This window comes from Tachyglossus aculeatus, chromosome 4, assembly GCF_015852505.1.
Source record: "Tachyglossus aculeatus isolate mTacAcu1 chromosome 4, mTacAcu1.pri, whole genome shotgun sequence".
Taxonomy (NCBI): domain Eukaryota; kingdom Metazoa; phylum Chordata; class Mammalia; order Monotremata; family Tachyglossidae; genus Tachyglossus; species Tachyglossus aculeatus.
Window position 1 is genome coordinate 260,938 of NC_052069.1, and position 19,877 is coordinate 280,814.

Consider the following 19,877-nt stretch of genomic DNA (forward strand, 5'->3'; position numbering starts at 1 on the left):
ACTTCTTACACCATCGGGTTTCCAGCATTCAGTTTAATACTTCTTGAATGGAATGATTATGATTTCATTTATACTTATGGCTACATCAAGCTAGCTCTCGTGTACCTCGGCCGGGGGCTCCGCGGTCAGACCAGGGTGGGCGCGGTCCGCGTCGGTGGCCACGGCGCGGGGAGCCGTGGGTGTGAGAGGCGTCCGCTCCGAGCGGGCGGAGGGGAAGGGTGGCGACCGGGGCCCGGCGGGCGACTTTTCAGGGATCTTCCGTGTAAGTGCTGCAGTTAGGCGGTCCTGAGTCGGGGGGGGATGGGGCGGGGAAGCGGGGGGGGGGCGGGAGGGCCGGGGAGGGGGGGCTCCCCGGGCCCTACGAGAGCCGGGCGTTCAGTCTGCGCGAGTGGGAATAGCCGCCGTCGCTGGAGCCGCTCTGCAACCCGTACGGGTCCTCGGCGTCGCTCCCCAAGCTGTCCATCTCGCCGGGCGGGAATTCCGTCCCTTCGATGTCCACTTCTGCGGACCGAGGGAGGGGGACGGAGAGAGGAACACGGTCAGAGCCGACAGCCGTGAGGGTCCCCGCCCCTGACTCGAGGCTTACCCGCTGCGGGACGCCTTCCCCATCCTTCTAATAATAGTAATAATAATAACGATGGCATTTATTAAGCGTTTACTATGTGCAATGCACTGCTCAAAGCGCTGGGGAGGTCACAAGGTGATCAGGTTGTCCCACGGGGGGCTCACAGTCTTCATCCCCAAGGTTGTGAGCCCACTTTTAGATTGTGAGCCCACTGTTGGGTAGGGACTGTCTCTATATGGTTGCCAACTTGTACTTCCCAAGCGCTTAGTACAGTGCTCTGCACACAGTAAGCGCTCAATAAATGGCATTTGTTAAGCACTTACTATGTGCAAAGCACTGTTCTAAGTGCTGGGGGGATACAAGGTGATCAGGTTGTCCCATGTGGGGCTCACAGTCTTAACCCCCATTTTCCAAATGAGGTCACTGAGGCTCAGAGAAGTTAAGCGACTTGCCCAAGGTCACACAGCAGACATGTGGCAGAGCCGGGATTCGAACCCATGACCTGCGACTCCAAAGCCCGGGCTCTTCCCACTGAGCCACGCCGCTTCTCGATTGATTGATTGATTGACTGTGAGCCCGTTGTTGGGTACGGACTGTCCCTATATGTGGCCAAATTGTCCTTTCCAAGCGCTTAGTACAGTGCTCTGCATTCATTCATTCATTGCTTCAATCGTATTTATTGAGCGCTTACTGTGTGCAGAGCACTGGACTAAGCGCTTGGGAAATACAAGTTTGCAACAGATAGAGATGGTCTCAACTCAACAGCGGGCTCACAGTCTAGAAGGGGGAGACGGACAACAAAACAAAACATACAAACAAAATGAAATAAATAGAATAAATATGTACAAATAAAATAGAGTAATAAATACGTACAAAGATATATACATAATATACAGGTACTGTGGGGAGGGGAAGGAGGTAAGGCGGGGGGGATGGGGGGGGGGAGAGGGGGAGAGGGGAAGAGTCCCCCTTTTAGACTGTGAGCCCACTGTTGGGTAGGGACCGTCTCTATATGTTGCCAACTTGTACTTCCCAAGCACTTAGTACAGTGCTCTGCACACAGTAAGCGCTCAATAAATACGATTGATTGATTGATTGATTGATTGATTGAGGGGGGCCTAGTGCACGGCGTAGTGGCTAGAGCCCGGACCTGGGAATCAGAAGGTCATGGGTTCTAATCCCGGCTCTGCCACTTGCCTGCTGTGTGACTTTGGGCAAGTCACTTCACTTCTCTGGGCCTCAGTTACCTCTGCACACAGTAAGCGCTCCATAAATACGACTGAATGAATGAATGAGTGAATGAATCCTTGCCCCACAACTCCGGGGGGCTGCAGGAGGGCTCCCTTCCCCAGCCCCGCACACCTCCCTGCCCTCCTCTAGACTATAAACCCCCTCCTCTGATAATTAATAATAATCATGGTGCCTGTTAAGCGTTCACTATGTGCACAAGCGCAAGCAAATCGGGTCGGACACAGTCCCTGTCCCACGTGAGGCTCCCAATCTCAATCCCCATTTTACAGATGAGGTCACTGAGGCACAGAGAAGTGAAGTGACTCGCTCAAAGTTACACAGATGACAGGCAGACACAGCAGACGGGATTAGAACCCATGACCTTCTGACTCTTCCTTCCTCTCCCCCTCGTCCCCCTCTCCATCCCCCCATCTTACCTCCTTCCCTTCCCCACAGCACCTGTATATATGGATATATGTTTATACATATTTATTACTCTATTTATTTATTTATTTTACTTGTACATACCTATTCTATTTATTTTATTTTGTTAGTGTGTTTGGTTTTGTCTCCCCCTTTTAGACTGTGAGCCCACTGTTGGGTAGGGACTGTCTCTCTATGTTGCCAATTTGTACTTCCCAAGTGGTTAGTACAGTGCTCTGCACACAGTAAGCGCTCAATAAATACGATTGATGATGATGATGATGATGATGACTCTGAGGCCCGTGTTTTATCCACTATGCCATACTGCTCTCATCTGCAAACTCATTACAGGCAGGGGAATGTGAGGGCTAATTCTGTTGTACTGTACTCCCTCAAGCGCTTAGCAATAATAATCGTGCTATTTATTAAGCGCTTACTATGTGCCAGCCACTGTACTAAGCACTGGAGTGGATACAAACCAGTCGGGTTAGACACTGTCCCTGTCCCACATGGGGCTCACAGTCTTATTCCCCGTTTGACGGATGAGTTTGACCCCATTTCCCGCCATTTGTGTATATGTGTTCATATCTATAATTCTATTTCTATAATTCTATTTATTTATATTGTGCTCTGCACAAAGTAAGCGCTCAATAAATACGCTCAATAAATACAATTGATTGATTATATTAATGCCTGCTTTACTGACGTGTATAGAAATCTCTAATTCTATTCTAATACTAATTCTAATTCTAATACTAATATAATAATAATAATAATAATAGCATTTATTAAGCGCTTACTATGTGCAAAGCACTGTTCTAAACGCTGAGGAGGTTACAAGGTGACCAGGTTGTCCCACGTGGGGCTCACAGTCTCAATTCCCATTTTACAGATGAGGTAACTGAGGCTCAGGGAAGTGAAGTGACTTGCCCAAGGTCACACAGCAGACATGTGGTGGAGCTGGAATTCGAACCCATGACCTCTGACTCCAAAGCCCAGGCTCTTATCCACTGAGCCATGCTGCTTCTCTAATATGAGAAGCAGCATGGCTCAGCGGCAAGAGCCCGGGCTTGGAAGTCATTCATTCAATCGTGTTTATTGAGCGCTTACTGTGTGCAGAGCACTGTACTAAGCGCTTGGGAACTACAAGTTAGCAACATATAGGGACGGTCCCTACCCAACAGTGGGCTCACAGTCTAGAAGCAGCGTGGCTCAATGGAAAGAGCCCGGGCTCTGGATTCAGAGGTCGCCGGTTCAAACCCCGGCTCCGCCATTTGTCAGCTGTGTGACTTTGGGCGAGTCACCTCACTTCTCTGGGCCTCAGTGACCTCATCTGTAAAATGGGGATTGAAACTGTGAGCCCCCCATGGGACAACCTGATCACCTTGTAACCTCCCCAGCGCTTAGAACAGAGCTTTGCCCATAGTAAGCGCTTAATAAATGTCATCATTATTATTATTGTGTGAGACATGGACTGTGTCCATCCTCGTTAACTTGTATCTACCCCAGCGCTTAGTACAGCGGCTGGCACATAGTAAACACTTGACAAATAGCATTTTAAAAAAGGAAAGGCCCCGCGGCCCGCCCATCCCGGTACCTTGCTCGGAGTCAGTGGATATCGTGGAGCCCATGCTGTCGGTGCGGGTCCGTTCCAGCCCCTGCACCGACAGCTGCTCCAATCGGCGTTTGAGGTAGCGATGTTCCCGCTGGAGCTGTTCCTTAATGTTCAGAGCTTTCCTGTCCTGCTCTTCCAATTTCTTGCGTCGGCCACGGGGGAGGGAGGAAAGACGGGAGGAAATCATAAATGAACGGGACGACGAGAAACCCGGCTCCGTCCCTCTCCCGGGCCCGCGCCGGCGTCATCCCGGCAGGGACGGAGGTGATGAGGACATGTTTTGTTTTGTTGTCTGTCTCCCCCTTCAAGACTGTGAGCCCGTTGTCGGGGAGGGACCGTCTCTATATCATCATCATCAATCGTATTTACTGAGCGCTTACTATGTGCAGAGCACTGTACTAAGCGCTTGGGAAGTACAAATCGGCAACATATAGAGACAGTCCCTACCCAACAGTGGGCTCACAGTCTAAAAGGGGGAGACAGAGAACAAAACCATACTAACAAAATAAAATAAATAGAATAGATATGTACAAATAAATTAAATAAAAAAATAGAGTCCCAAGCGCTTAGTACACAGTACAGTTCAGTACACAGTACAGTTTTCTGCACACAGTAAGCGCTCAGTAAATACGATTGAATGAGTGGATGAATGAATATGATTGAATGAATGAATGAAAAGGGCAGGCCCGAGGGTGGACCCATCCCCTGCCTCGCTAGCAAGAAGCAGCGTGGTCTAATGATGATAATGATGGCATTTATTAAGCGCTTACTATGTGCAAAGCACTGTTCTAAATGCTGGGGAGGTTATAAGGTTATCAGGTTGTCCCACCGGCGGCTCACGGTCTTCACCCCTATTTTGCAGATGAGGTAACTGAGGCACAAGAGAAATGAAGTAACTTGCCCAAAGTCACCCTGCTGACAATCGGCGGAGCTGGGATTTGAACCCATGACCTCAGACTCCAAAGCCCGTGCTCTTTCATTCATTCATTCAACCGTATTTATTGAGCGCTTACTGTGTGCAGAGCACTGTACTGAGCCATGCTGCTTCTGGACTGAGCATGGGCCTGGAATTCAGAAGGACCTGGGAACTAATCCCAGTTCTGACAGTTGGCTGCTCTGTGACCCTGGGCAACTCACTTCATTTCTCTGGGCCTCAGTTCACTCATCTGTAAAATGGGGATTGAGACTGTGAGCCCCATGTGGGACAGAGACTGTGCCCAACTTGAATTCATTCATTCAATCATTCATTTTCATTCATTCAATTCATTCAATCATATTTACTGAGCGCTTACTGCGTGCAGAGCACTGTACTAAGCACCTGGGAAGTACAAATCGGCAACATATAGAGACGGTCCCTACCCAACAATGGGTTCACAAGTCTAGAAAGGGGAGACAGACAACAATACAAAACAAGTAGACAGGTGTCAATATCATCAGAATAAATAGAATTATAGCTATATACACATCATTAATAAAATAGAGTAATAAATATGTACAAATATACACAAGTGCTGTGGGGAGGGGTAAGTGGTAGGGCAGAGGGAGGGAGTATGGTGACGGAGAGGGGAGGAGGAGGAGAGGAAAAGGGGGGGCTCAATCTGGGAAGGCCTCCTGGAGGAGCTGAGCTCTCAGTAGGGCTTTGAAGGGGGGAAGAGAGTTAGTTTGGCAGATGTGAGGGGGGAGGGCATTCCAGGCCAGAGGTAGGACGTGGGCCGGGGGTCGAAGGCGGGACAGGCGAGAACGAGGCCCAGTGAGGAGGTTGGCGGTGGCAGAGGAGCGGAGGGTGCGGGCTGGGCTGGAGAAGGAGAGAAAGGAGGGGAGGTAGGAGGAGGCGAGGGGATGGACAGCCTTGAAGCCAAGAGTGAGGAGTTTTTACTTTATGCGAAGGTTGATAGGCGACCACTGGAGATTTCATGCGATAATCCAGTCGGGATAGGATGAGAGGTTGAACCAGCAGGGTAGCGGTTTGGATAGAGAGGAAAGGGCGGATCTTGGCGATTTTGTGGAGGTGAGACCGGCAGGTTTTGGTGACAGATCGGATGTGTGGGGTGAACGAGAGAGCGGAGTTGAGGATGACACCGAGGTTGCGGGCTTGTGAGACGGGAAGGATTGTAATGCCATCTACAGTGACGGCAAAGTCAGAGAGAGGGCAGGGTTTGGGAGGAAAGATAAGGAGCTCAGTCTTGGACATGTTGAGTTTTAGATGGCGGACAGACTTCCAGATGGAGATGTCCTGAAGGCAGGAGGAGATACGAGCCTGGAGGGAGGGAGAGAGAACAGAGATGGAGATGTAGATTTGGGCGTCATCAGCGTAGAGATGATAGTTGAAGCCATGGGAGCGAATGAGTTCACTGAAGGAATGAGTATAGATGGAGAACAGAAGGGGACCAAGTACTGCCCCTTGAAGAACCCCTACAGTAAGGGGATGGGAGGGGGAGGAGGAGCCCGTGAAGGAGACTGAGAATGAACGGCCGGAGAGCTAAGAGGAGAACCAAGAGAGGACGGAGTCTGTGAAGCCAAGGTTGGATAGCGTGTTGTGGAGAAGGGGGTGGGCCACGGTACCAAAGGCAGCTGAGAGGTCGAGAAAGATCAGGATAGAGTAAGAGCCGTTGGATTTGGCAAGAAGGAGGTCATTGGTGGCCTTTGAGGGGGCAGTTTTGGTGGAGTGTAGAGACGGAAGCCAGATTGGAGGGGGTTTTAGAAGAGAGTTGGAGTTGAGGATTTGCTCGTCTTCACCCCAGTACTTAGTACAGTGCCTGGCACATAGTAAGCATGTAAGAAACACCATCATTATTACTACTTCACTTATCTGGGCTTCAGTCCCTCATCTGTAAAATGGGGATTAAGACAGTGAGCCCCAAGTGGGGCATGGACTGTTTCCAACCTGATTATCTTTTCTCCACTCCAGAGCTTAGTATAGTGCCTAGCACAGAGTAAGCACTGAACAAATACCATTTACAACAAGAATTACCCCTGCCTTGCTGCTGGAGATTGTTTGGGAGTTTGGGTTGGCCTAGGAGGGCAGCAGGGGATCAGGGCGATTTGGGGCTGGGGGGAATTTAGGGGGCTGCAGGAGGTCTGGGATTTGCAGTGATCCAGGCCTGCTCACAGCTGCTCAGGTTGGGCTCCCCGTCTCTGCTTCGCTCTAACGAGGAACAGGTCACCCCACAAAAATCAAAGCAGAGATTGAACAGAGAGCTGAACAGCTCTAGCCACTACACCATGCTGCTTCTCTTGTTAGGCACTCACTATGTTCCGGGCACTCTTCTAAGCGCTGGGATAGATACGGGCTAATCAGGTTGGACACTGTCCCTGCCCCACAAGGGGCTCACGCTCTTACCTCCTTCCCTTCCCCACAGCACCTGTATATATGGTTGTACATATTTATTACTCTATTTATTTATTTATTTATCTTACTTGTACATTTCTATCCTATTTATTTTATTTTGTTGGTATGTTTGGTTCTGTTCTCTGTCTCCCCCTTTTAGACTGTGAGCCCACTGTTGGGTAGGGACTGTCTCTATGTGTTGCCAATTTGTACTTCCCAAGCGCTTAGTACAGTGCTCTGCACGTAGTAAGCGCTCAATAAATACGATTGATTGATTGATTGATTGATTGTACATATCTATTCTATTTATTTTATTTTGTTAGTATGTTTGGTTTTTTTTTTTTTTTTCTCTGTCTCCCCCTTTTAGACTGTGAGCCCAATGTTGGGTAGGGACTGTCTCTATATGTTGCCAATTTGTACTTCCCAAGCGCTTAGTACAGTGCTCTGCACATAGTAAGCGCTCAATAAATATGACTGATTGATTGATTGATTAATCTCACCTTTACAACATCACCAAGATCCACCCTTTCCTCTCCACCCAAACCGCTACCGCTACAGTCTCTCATCCTATCCCGACTGGATTACTGCATCAGCCTCCTCTCTGATCTCCCAACCTCCTGTCTCTCCCCGCTTCAGTTTATACCTCACTCTCCTGTCCGGATTATCTTTGTACAGAAACGCTCTGGGCATGTCACGCCCCTCCTCAAAAACCTCCAGTGGTCGCCTATCAACCTTCGAGTCAAGCAAAAACTACTCACTCTCGGCTTCAAGGCCCTCCATCCCCTTGTCTCCTCTTACCTCACCTCCCTTCTCTCCTTCTCCAGCGCAGCCCGCACCCTCCGCTCCTCCGCCGCTAATCTCCTCACCGTACCTCGTTCTCGCCTGTCCCGCCATCGACCCCCGGCCCACGTCCTCCCCCTGGCCTGGAATGGCCTCCCTCCTCACATCTGCCAAACTAACTCTCTTCCCCCCTTCAAAGCCCTACTGGGAGCTCACCTCCTCCAGGAGGCCTTCCCAGACTGAGCTCCCCTTTTCCTCTGCCCCTCCGCCCCTTCCAATCGTCCCTACTCCCTCCCTCTGCTCTACCCCCTTCCCCACCCCACTGCACTTGTGTATATTTGTACATATTTATTATTCTATTTATTTTATCAATGATGTGTATATACCTATAATTCTATTTACCTATTTTGATGCTATTGATGCCTGTCTACTTGTTTTGTTTTGTTGTCTGTCTTCCCCCTTCTAGACTGTGAGCCCATTACTGGGTAGGGATTGTCTCTATCTGTTGCCAAATTGCACTTCCCAAGCACTTAGTACAGTGCTCTGCACACAGTCAGCGCTCAATAAATACGACTGACTGAATGAATAATCCTTAATACAATGCCTGGTGCCCAGTAAGCACTTAAAAGAGATTATTAAGAGAAGCAGCGCGGCTCAGTGGAAAGAGCACGGGCTTTGGAGTCAGAGGTCATGGGTTCGAATCCCGACTCCACCACATGTCTGCTGTGTGACCTTGGGCAAGTCACTTAACTTCTCTGAGCCTCAGTTACCTCATCTGTAAAATGGGGATTAAGACTGTGAGCCCCACGTGGGACAACTTGATCACCTTGTATCCCCCCAGCGCTTAGAACAGTGCTCTGCACATAGTAAGCGCTTAATAAATGCCATCATTATTATTATTATTATTATTATTAGGATATTATTAATAATAATAATACGTGCAATATCATTCATTCATTCAATCATATTTATTGAGTGCTTACTGTGTGCAGAGCACTGTACTAAGCGCTTGGGAAGTACAATATCATACCACACAGATGTAAATGGGGTATCTGCGCTCCTGCAGAGGGGATGTGGGCAAATCCCAATTAGTCGGCAATTATTCCCCAAATTCTCCTGGATCCAGATTTGTGGGAGACGGAGTGCCGAGGATCAACTGTTGGAAATCAATCAATCAATCAATCAATCATATTTATTGAGCGCTTACTGTGTGCAAAGCACTGTACTAAGCGCTTGGGAAGTACAAGTTGGCGACATATAGAGACAGCCCCTACCCAACAGTGGGCTCACAGTCATCATCATCATCAATCGTATTTATTGAGCGCTTACTATGTGCAGAGCACTGTACTGAGCGCTTGGGAAGTACAAATTGGCAATATATAGAGACAGTCCCTACCCAACAGTGGGCTCACAGTCTAAAAGGGGAAGACAGAGAACAAAACCAAACATACTAACAAAATAAAATAAATAGAATAGATATGTACAAGTAAAATAAATAGAGTAATAAATATGTACAAACATATATACATATATACAGGCGCTGTGGGGAAGGGAAGGAGGTAAGAAGGGGGGGGGATGGAGAGGGGGACGAGGGGGAGAGGAAGGAAGGGGCTCAGTCTGGGAAGGCCTCCTGGAGGAGGAGTCTAAACGGGGGAGACGAAATAACCGGGGGACTCAAAGCCTCTTTTTCACCCACCTCTTTCCCGGCTCATCCCCGACCAGAGCTGACGGGGAAGTAACACAGAGGTCTCCCTCCGGTTCCGTTTCACGCCTTTCCTTTCCTCTGCCCACCTACCTGATGGCAAACTGTGAAACGGCAAAATGGCTTGTAGCCAAAAGCATGGAATCCAGTACCCCAGGGGCTGGAAATCAAGACGGACAAGTTCCCAGTCCTCCCAGAGGCTAAAAATCAGCCCTGATTAATGGGGAGCAGGTACCCGCATTTCCCGGGGGCAAGAAATCGGGCCCGAATAATGGGGAACGCATCCCCAGATCCCCCACGGGCCAGGGACTCAGCCTTGAAGCAAAAGACATAGACATAAAACTCACGGTACAGCACCTGTATATATGTATAATAATAATAATAATGGCATTTATTGAGCACTTACTATGTGCAAAGCGCTGCTCTAAGCGCCGGGAAGGGCACAAGGTGATCAGGTTGTCCCACGGGGGGCTCACAGTCTTAGTCCCCATTTGGCAGATGAGGGAACTGAGGCCCAGAGAAGTGAGGTGACTTGCCCAAAGTCACCCAGCTGACAGTTGGTGGAGCTGGGATTCGAACCCATGGATATATGTTTATATATGTAAACATATGTATAGATTGTGAGAAGCTGCGTGGCTCGGTGGCAAGAGCACGGGCTTTGGAGTCAGAGGTCATGGGTTCGAATGCCGACTCCGCCACATGTCTGCTGTGTGACCTTGGGCAAGTCACTTAAATTCTCAGAGCCTCAGTTCCCCTTTCTGTAAAATGGGGATGAAGACTGTAAGCCCCGCGTGGGACACCTTGATCACCTTGTATCCCCCCCAGCGCTTAGAACAGTGCTTTGCACATAGTAAGCGCTTAACAAATACCATCATCATCATCATGTTTGTACGTATTTATTACTCTATTTATTTATTTTATTTGTACATATTTATTCTATTTATTTTATTTTGTTAATAAGTTTTGTTTTGCTCTCTGTCTCCCCCTTCTAGACTGTGAGCCCACTGTTGGGTAGGGACGGTCTCTATATGTTGCCAACTTGTACTTCCCAAGCGCTTAGTACAGTGCTCTGCACACAGTAAGCGCTCAATAAATACGATTGAGAGAGTGAGTGAGTGAAAAGAGGGGGCCTGTAGGTTAACTGGGGAACAAATGTTTCATCAATCAAAATTGCGTGGCTTAGTGGATAATGCACAGGTTGGAGGTCAGAGGACTTGAGTTCTAATCCCAGCTCTGTCTGCTGTGTGACCTTTGACAAGTCACTTCACTGCTCAGTTCCCTCATCTGTAAAATGGAGATTAAGAGTGGGAGCCCCAAGTGGGACAGGGACTGTGTCTACCCCAGCATTTGGAACAGTGCTTAACAAGTACCATAATTATTATTATTATTGTTAGGTAGACTATCTACCTATTCATTCATTCAATCGGATTTATTGAGCGCTTACTGTGTGCAGAGCACTGTACTAAGCGCTTACCACCACTGGGAAGGACTGAAAAATAGGAGAACTGAGGCTCGGAGAAGTTAAGTGACTTGCCCAAGGTCATACAGCAAACAAGTGGCGGAGCTGGGATTAGAACCCATGACCTCTGTGTCACCTTGGGCAAGTCACTACACTCCTCTGGGCCTCAGTTCCCTCACCTGTAAAATGGGGATTAAGACTGTGGGACAACCTGATCACCTTGTAATCTCTGGATTGCAAGGTCGTCGTGGACAAGGAAGGCCTCTACCGACTCCGTTATATTGGAAAGCGTCTACCGACTCCGTTATATTGTCCCACGCGCTTAGTGCAATGCTCTGCACATGGTAAGCGCTCAATCAATACAACTGATCGGTTGATTGGTTCCCCCACGTCAGACCGGAATGCAGGTCTCCCGATTCCCAGAGCCGGGATCTGTCCACTTGATCCTCTGCAGGATTCCAGGAAACTGAATGGAGAAGCTAAGAACCCCCCCTCCACAGGCCCAGTTCTGTCGAAAGCACACAGGGGACTTGGAAAACGAAAAACATCCTCCCTCGTGATAAACATCATCATCATCAATCGTATTTATTGAGCGCTTACTGTGTGCAGAGCACTGTACTAAGCGCTTGGGAAGGACAAGTTGGCAACATAAACATAAATTCCTCAGAATACAACCAGGGCGGTGGGGAGGGAAGGGGGAAGGAAGGGAAGCAGCGTGGCTCAATGGAAAGAGCCCGGGCTTTGGAGTCAGAGGTCATGGGTTCAAATCCCGGCTCCGCCACTTGTCAGCTGTGTGACTTTGGGCAATAATAATAATAATAATGGCATTTATTAAGCGCTTACTATGTGCAAAGCACTGTTCTAAGCGCCGGGGAGGCTACAAGGTGATCAGGTTGTCCCACGGGGGCTCACACTCTTCATCCCCACTTTACAGGTGAGGTAACTGAGGCACAGAGAAGTTAGCTGACTTGCCCAAAGTCACCCAGCTGACAACTGGCGGAGCCGGGATTCGAACCGGTGACCTGGGCAAGTCACTTCACTTCTCTGGGCCTCAGTTCCCTCAGCTGGAAAATGGGGATGAAGACCGTGAGCCCCCCGTGGGACAATCTGATCACCTCGCATCTCCCCCGGCGCTTAGAACAGTGCTTGGCCCATAGTAAGCGCTTAATAAATGCCATCATCATCAAGGGAAGGGTGGGAGGAGGAGGAGGGAGGGTGGGGAAGAAGGAGGGGGGCTGCAATATCAACTTGCTTTCAGTTTTTATTTTACCTTGATATGCATCTTGGCTCTTTTCAAGAGACTGAGAGTGGTATGCCTAGTGCTGTCCGGCCCCAGGGGCACGAGTTGTTTTAGCTGCTCCAAATATAGCCGGAGTTTAGCCCTCCTGAAACGATTCCAAAAAGACAGGGCTGTTGTTGCACGGCGTCGGCGGCTGTACAGGCCCCCTCCCATCATCATCATCGTCAATAGTATTTATTGAGCGCTTACTGTGTGCAGAGCATCAAGGCTGCTCTGCCCTCCCTAGCCCCCCAACGTCCTCTCCCGGGCCCCGACCCTTTCCTTGGGCCAAGCGACGCTGCTCCCAAGCCACACATTGGCCCCCCTGGACTACCCACCCATCCACCAACTGTCTGATCAATCAATCAATCAATCGTATTTATTGAGCGCTTACTATGTGCAGAGCACTGTACTAAGCGCTTGGGAAGTACAAATTGGCAACACATAGAGACAGTCCCTACCCAACAGTGGGCTCACAGTCTAAAAGACTGTCATCCACCGGTGGCATACTGTCTGCAGACCGCCGTACTAAGTGCCTGGGAGAGTCCCATTCAACAGAGCATTCATTCGTTCAACCGTATTTATTCATTCATTCACTCAATCGTATTTATCAATCAATCGATCAATCGTATTTATTGAGCGCTTGCTGTGTGCAGAGCACTGGACTAAGCGCTTGGGAAGCACAAGTCGGCAACACAGAGAGACGGTCCCTACCCAACAACGGGCTCACAGTCTAGAAGGGGGAGGCAGACGACAACGCAAAACATGTGGGCAGGTGTCGTCAGAATAAATAGAAATAAAGCTAGATCATCAATCATCAATCGTATTTATTGAGCACTTATTGTGTGTAGAGCACTGTACTAAGTGCTTAAGCTAGTTGCGCTAGAACTAAGCTAGATGCGCACCATTAACAAAATAAATACAACAGTAAATATGTACAAGTAAAATGAATAGACTAATAAATCTATTGAGCGCTTACTGTGTGCAGAGCACTGAACTAAGCGCTTGGGAAGTACCAGAGGTCATGGGTTCAAATCCCGGCTCTGCCGCTCCTCAAGCTGTTGACTTTGGGCAAGTCACTTAACTTCTCTGGGCCTCAGTTACCTCATCTGGGAAATGGGCATTAAGACTGTGAGCCCCCCGTGGGACAACCTGATCACTTTGTAACCTCCCCAGCGCTTAGAACAGTACTTTGCACATAGTAAGGGCTTAATAAATGCCATTATTATTATTATTATTAGAAGTCGGCAACATATACAGACGGTCCCTACCCAACAACGGGCTCACAGTCTAGAAGAGGAAGACAGACAACAAAACAAAACATGTGGACGGGTGTCAAGTCGTCAGAACAAATAGAAATAAAGCTAGATGGACATCGTTAACAAAATAAATAGAATAGTAAATATGTACAAGTAAAATAGAGTAATAAATCTGTCCAAACATATATACAGGGGCTGTGGGGAGGGGAAGGAGGTAGGGCGGGGGGGATGGAGAGGAGGAGAGGAAAAAAGAGGCTCAATCTGGGAAGGCCTCTTGGAGGAGGTGAGCTCTCAGTAGGGCTTTGAAGGGAGGAAGAGAGTAAGCTCCTTTTGGGCAGGGAACGTGTCCTACTAACTCGGTTATACTGTACTCTCCTGAACGCTTAGTACAGAGCTCTGCACATCATCATCATCATCATCATCATCAATCGTATTTATTGAGCGCTTACTGTGTGCAGAGCACTGTACTAAGCGCTTGGGAAGCACAAATTGGCAACATATAGAGACAGTCCCTACCCAACAGTGGGCTCACAGTCTAAAAGGGGGAGACAAAACCAAACATACTAACAAAATAAAATAAACAGAATAGATATGTACAAGTAAAATAAATAAATGAGTAATAAATATGTACAAACATATATACATATGCTTATATATGCACATAATAATGATGGCATTTGTTAAGTGCTTATTATGGGCCAAGCACTGTTCCAAGCGCTGGGGAGGACACAAGGTGATCAGGTTGTCCCACATGGGACTCACAGTCTTCATCCCCATTTTACAGATGAGGGAACTGAGGCCCAGAGAAGTGAAGTGACTTGCCCAAGGTCAAACAGCTGACAAATGGCAAGGCCAGGATTTGCACAGGGTAGGCGCTCAGTAAATACGACTGACTGATAAAAGAGTTGAAAGAGCCATTCCCTGCCCACGATGAGCTTCCAGTCTCGAGGGATTTCCTTCAGTCAGTCATTCAGTCGTATTTATTGAGCGCTTACTGGGTGCAGAGCACTGTACTAAGCGCTAGGAAAGAGCAATTCGGCAAAATACAGAGACGGTCCCTACTCAGCAACGGGCTCACAGTCTAGCAGCAGCGTGAGGCAGCGTGGCTCAGTGGCAAGAGCCCGGGCTTTGGAGTCCGAGGTCATGGGTTCGAATCCCGGCTCCGCCAACTGGCAGCTGTGAGACTTTGAGCAAGTCACTTCACTTCTCTGGGCCTCAGTTCCCTCATCTGTAAAACGGGGATTAAAACTGTGAACCCCCTGTGGGACAACCTGATCATCTTGTAACCTCCCCAGCGCTTAGAACAGTGCTTTGCACATAGTAAGCGCTTAACAAATACCATTATTATTATTAGAAGGGGGAGACAGACAACAGAACAAAGCAAGTAGACAGGATGATCCCAGCGGCTATGGATGGAGGCCGGCCCGGCCATCCCCTCCCCCTGAAGTTCCCACGCACGGCGAAACACCACAGTGTTTTGCACACGGGAGGGGCTCAGTATATGTCGGTGACTGACTAGACGGCAACATGAAAAAGAAGCCCGGGCCAAGGGAAAGCCTGTCATCATATTGGCCGGCATACATACTAACAAAATAAAATAACTAGAATAGATATGTACAGGTAACAATAATACAGATGGCATTTGTTAAGCGCTTACTATGTGCAAAGCACTGATCTAAGCGCTGGGGGGATACAAGGTGATCAGGTTGTCCCACATGGCGCTCACAGTCTTAATCCCCATTTTACAGATGAGGTGACTGAGGCTCAGAGAAGTGAAGTGACTTGCCCACGGTCGCACAGCAGACATGTGGTGGAGCCGGGATTCAAACCCATGACCTTTGACTCCAAAGCCCGGGCTCTTTCCACTGAGCCACGCTGCATCTCCATGCTCCCTGAGAAGTGCTCCCAGTGCTCCCTGGACCCGAGATGCCTCCCCCGGAGGTCCCAAAAGCTTCCCTCGTGGGGGAACACAAGAGAAAAACCCCAAAACAAAAGGGAAACCACAGCAGATGGGAGGGGCCGAAAAGTTCAGGAAAGTTCAGTTTGCACTTTCTGTGGCCTCGGGACCGCAGGGGGATTTTGGCACCGAGAAAGTCGGGTTGGTAAAGCCATCTGTGAGGCCCAGGCGAGGTGCTAGACGGCAGGCCGCTCGCTTGAATGAATGAGGCAGGGCATTCATTCATTCAATCGTATTTAATCAATCAATCAATCAATCGTATTTATTGAGCGCTTACTATGTGCAGAGCACTGTACTAAGCGCTTGGGAAGTACAAATTGGCAACACATAGAGACAGTCCCTACCCAACAGTGGGCTCACAGTCTAAAAGGGGGAGACAGAGAACAGAACCAAACATACCAACAAAATAAGATAAATAGGATAGAAATGTACAAGTAAAATAAATAAATAAATAGAGTAATAAATATGTACAACCATATATACATATATACAGGTGCCGTGGGGAAGGGAAGGAGGTAAGACGGGGGGATGGAGAGGGGGACGAGGGGGAGAGGAAGGAAGGGGCTCAGTCTGGGAAGGCCTCCTGGAGGAGGTGAGCTCTCAGCAGGGCCTTGAAGGGAGGAAGAGAGCTAGCTTGGCCGATGGGCAGAGGGAGGGCATTCCAGGCCCGGGGGATGACGTGGGCCGGGGGTCGATGGCGGGACAGGCGAGAGCGAGGTACGGTGAGGAGATCAGCGGTGGAGGAGCAGAGGGTGCGGACTGGGCTGGAGAAGGAGAGAAGGGAGGTGAGGTAGGAGGGGGCGAGGGGATGGATGGACAGCCTTGAAGCCCAGGGTGAGGAGTTTCTGCCTGATGCGCAGATTGATTGGTAGCCACTGGAGAGTTTTGAGGAGGGGAGTAACATGCCCAGAGCGTTTCTGGACAAAGATAATCCGGGCAGCAGCATGAAGTATGGATTGAAGTGGAGAGAGACACGAGGATGGGAGATCAGAGAGAAGGCTGGTGCAGTAGTCCAGACGGGACAGGATGAGAGCTTGAATGAGCAGGGTAGCGGTTTGGATGGAGAGGAAAGGGCGGATCTTGGCAATGTTGCGGAGCTGAGACCGGCAGGTTTTGATGACGGCTTGGATGTGAGGGGTGAATGAGAGAGCGGAGTCGAGGATGACACCAAGGTTGCGGGCTTGTGAGACGGGAAGGATGGTAGTGCCGTCAACAGAGATGGGAAAGTCAGGGAGAGGACAAGGTTTGGGAGGGAAGACAAGGAGCTCAGTCTTCGACATGTGGAGCTTTAGGTGGCAGGCGCTTACTGTGTGCAGAGCACTGTACTAAGCGCTTAGGAAATCCAAGTTGGCAACATATAGAGACGGTCCCTACCCAACAGCGGGCACGGAGAGGCTCCGTTGACGGGGGGGGCCAACGCCCTGGGAGGGACAAACCCCGGTGTCCTTTCAGGGAAGCGTTGGGAGGCCGCGGTTGGGCTCAGGCCTGCAGCCACCATTCATTTTCATTCAGTCGTATTTATTGCGCGCTTACTGTGTGCAGAGCACTGGACTAAGCGCTTCGGAAGTCCAAGTCGGCAACAGATAGAGACGGTCCCTACCCAACGTTCATTCATTCAATCGTATTTATTGAGCACTTCCTGTGTGCAGAGCACTGGACTAAGTGCTTGGGAAGTACAAGTTGGCAACAGATAGAGACGGTCCCTACCCAACATTCATTCATTCAATTGTATTTATTGAGCACTTCCTGTGTGCAGAGCACCGGACTAAGCGCTTGGGAAGTACAAGTTGGCAACAGATAGAGACGGTCCCTACCCGACATTCATACATTCAATCGTATTTATTGAGCGCTTACTGTGTGCAGAGCACTGGACTAAGCGCTTGGGAAGTCCAAGTTGGCAACAGATAGAGACGGTCCCTACCCGACATTCATACATTCAATCGTATTTATTGAGCGCTTACTGTGTGCAGAGCACCGGACTAAGCGCTTGGGAAGTCCAAGTTGGCAACAGATAGAGACGGTCCCTACCCAACAACGGGCTCACAGTCTAGAAGGGGAAGACAGACGACTAAACAAAACATGGAGACAGGTGTCAAAACCGTCGGAATAAATAGAATTATAGCTATATGCACATCGCTAACAAAATAAATAGAATAGTAAATATGTACAAGTAAAACAGAGTAATAAATCTGTACAAATATATACAGGTGCTGTGGGGAGGGGAAGGAGGAAGGGCGGGGAGGGGATGGGGAGGAGGAGAGGAAAAGGGGGGCTCAGTGTGGGAAGGCCTCCTGGAGGAGGTGAGCTCTCAGTAGGGCTTTGATGGGAGGAAGAGAGCGAGATTGGCGGATGTGCGGAGGGAGGCCATTCCGGGCCCGGGGAAGGACGTGGGTCTGGGGGTCGATGGTGGGACAGGCGAGAACGAGGCCCAGTGAGGAGGTCAGCGGCGGTGGAGGAGCGGAGGGTGAGGGCTGGGCCGGAGCAGGAGAGAAGGGAAGTGAGGTAGGAGGGGGCGAGGGGATGGATGGACAGCCTTGAATAATAATAATAATAATAATAATAATAATAATAATAATAATAATAATGGCATTTATTAAGCGCTTACTATGTGCAAAGCACTGTTCTAAGCGCTGGGAGGTTACAAGGTGATCAGGCTGTCCCATAGGGGGCTCACAGTCTTCATCCCCCTTTTACAGATGAGGTAACTGAGGCCCAGAGAAGTGAAGTGACTTGCCCAAAGTCACACAGCCGACAATTGGCAGAGCGGGGATTTGAACACACGACCTCTGACTCCAAAGCCTGTGCTCTTTCCACTGAGCCACGCTGCTTCTCCCGGAAGCCGAGAATGAGGAGTTTTTGCTTGATTCGTACGTTGACAGGCAACCACTGGAGATTTTCCATGCCCAAGCTGGGCCAATTTGGGGTTACGGGGTCCTACGGCTGATGCATCTATAGATTGATGCAGCGTGGCTCAGTGGAAAAGAGCAAGGGTTTTGGAGTCAGGGGTCCTGGGTTCAAACCCCGGCTCCGCCAATAGTCAGCTGTGTGACTTTGGGTAAGTCACTTCACTTCTCTGGGCCTCAGTGACCTCATCTGTCAAATGGGGATTAAGACTGTGAGCCCCCCGTGGGACAACCTGATCACCTTGTAACCTCCCCAGCGCTTAGAACAGTGCTTTGCACATAGTAAGTGCTTCATAAATGCCATTATTATTATTATTATTATTATTATTATTATTATTATTAATGGCCCAGATTCTGATTAACCGGTTGGGCCCAGCAGACCTACAGATCATTGATCATTAGAGGCCTTCCCAGACTAAGCCCCCCTTTTCCTCAACTCCTCCTCCCCTCCCCGTCACCCGGACTCCCTCCCTTTGTGATGCCAGTTTGTACTTCCCAAGCGCTTAGTACAGTGCTCTGCACATAGTAAGCGCTCAATAAATACGATTGATTGATTGATTGCTCTACGCCCCCTCCCTGCCCCACAGCACCTGTGTATCAATCAATAGTATTTATCGAGCGCTTACTGTGTGCAAAGCACTGTACTAAGCGCTTGGGAAGTACAAGTTGGCAACATATAGAGACGGTCCCTACCCAACAGTAGGCTCACAGTCTATAGATCTATAATTCTGTTTATATCGATGACTTACTTGTTTTGATGTGCATATATCTATAATTCTATTTATACTGATGCCTGTTTACTTGTTTGGATGTCCGTCATCCCCCTTCCAGACTGTAAGCCCGGTGGGGCAGGGGTTGTCTCTCTTTTTGCTGAACTGTACTTTCCAAGCGCTTAGTACAGTGCTCTAAGCACTCAATAGATAGGGTTGAATATATGTATAGATCTACAATTCTGTTTATATCGATGCCTTACTTGTTTTGATGTGTATATATATCTATAATTCTATTTATTTATACTGATGCCTGTTTACTTGTTTTGATGTCCGTCATCCCCCTTCCAGACTGTAAGCCCAGTGGAGCAGGGGTTGTCTCTCTTTTTGCCGAATTGTACTTTCCAAGCGTTTAGTACAGTGCTCTAAGCACTCAATAGATAGGGTTGAATATATGTATAGATCTACAATTCTGTTTATATCGATGCCTTACTTGTTTTGATGTGTATATATATCTATAATTCTATTTATTTATACTGATGCCTGTTTACTTGTTTGGATGTCCGTCATCCCCCTTCCAGACTGTAAGCCCGGTGGGGCAGGGGTTGTCTCTCTTTTTGCTGAACTGTACTTTCCAAGCGCTTAGTACAGTGCTCTAAGCACTCAA

At 48.9% G+C, this 19,877-nt stretch overlaps 1 protein-coding gene across 1 annotated transcript in view; it reads right to left on the reverse strand.

The window, feature by feature from the left end:
• Positions 1 to 329: 329 nt before the first annotated feature.
• MXD4 (MAX dimerization protein 4) overlaps positions 330 to 19,877 on the reverse strand; it is an 87,798-nt gene continuing 68,250 nt past the window's right edge. Inside the window, exons 4-6 of the mRNA XM_038745571.1 lie at positions 12,373 to 12,487; positions 3,816 to 3,975; positions 330 to 501 (exon numbers count right to left, since the gene is read on the reverse strand). Coding sequence (XP_038601499.1) covers positions 359 to 501; positions 3,816 to 3,975; positions 12,373 to 12,487 — 418 coding nt within the window. The 3' untranslated portion in view covers positions 330 to 358. The remainder of the gene's footprint in view (positions 502 to 3,815; positions 3,976 to 12,372; positions 12,488 to 19,877) is intronic.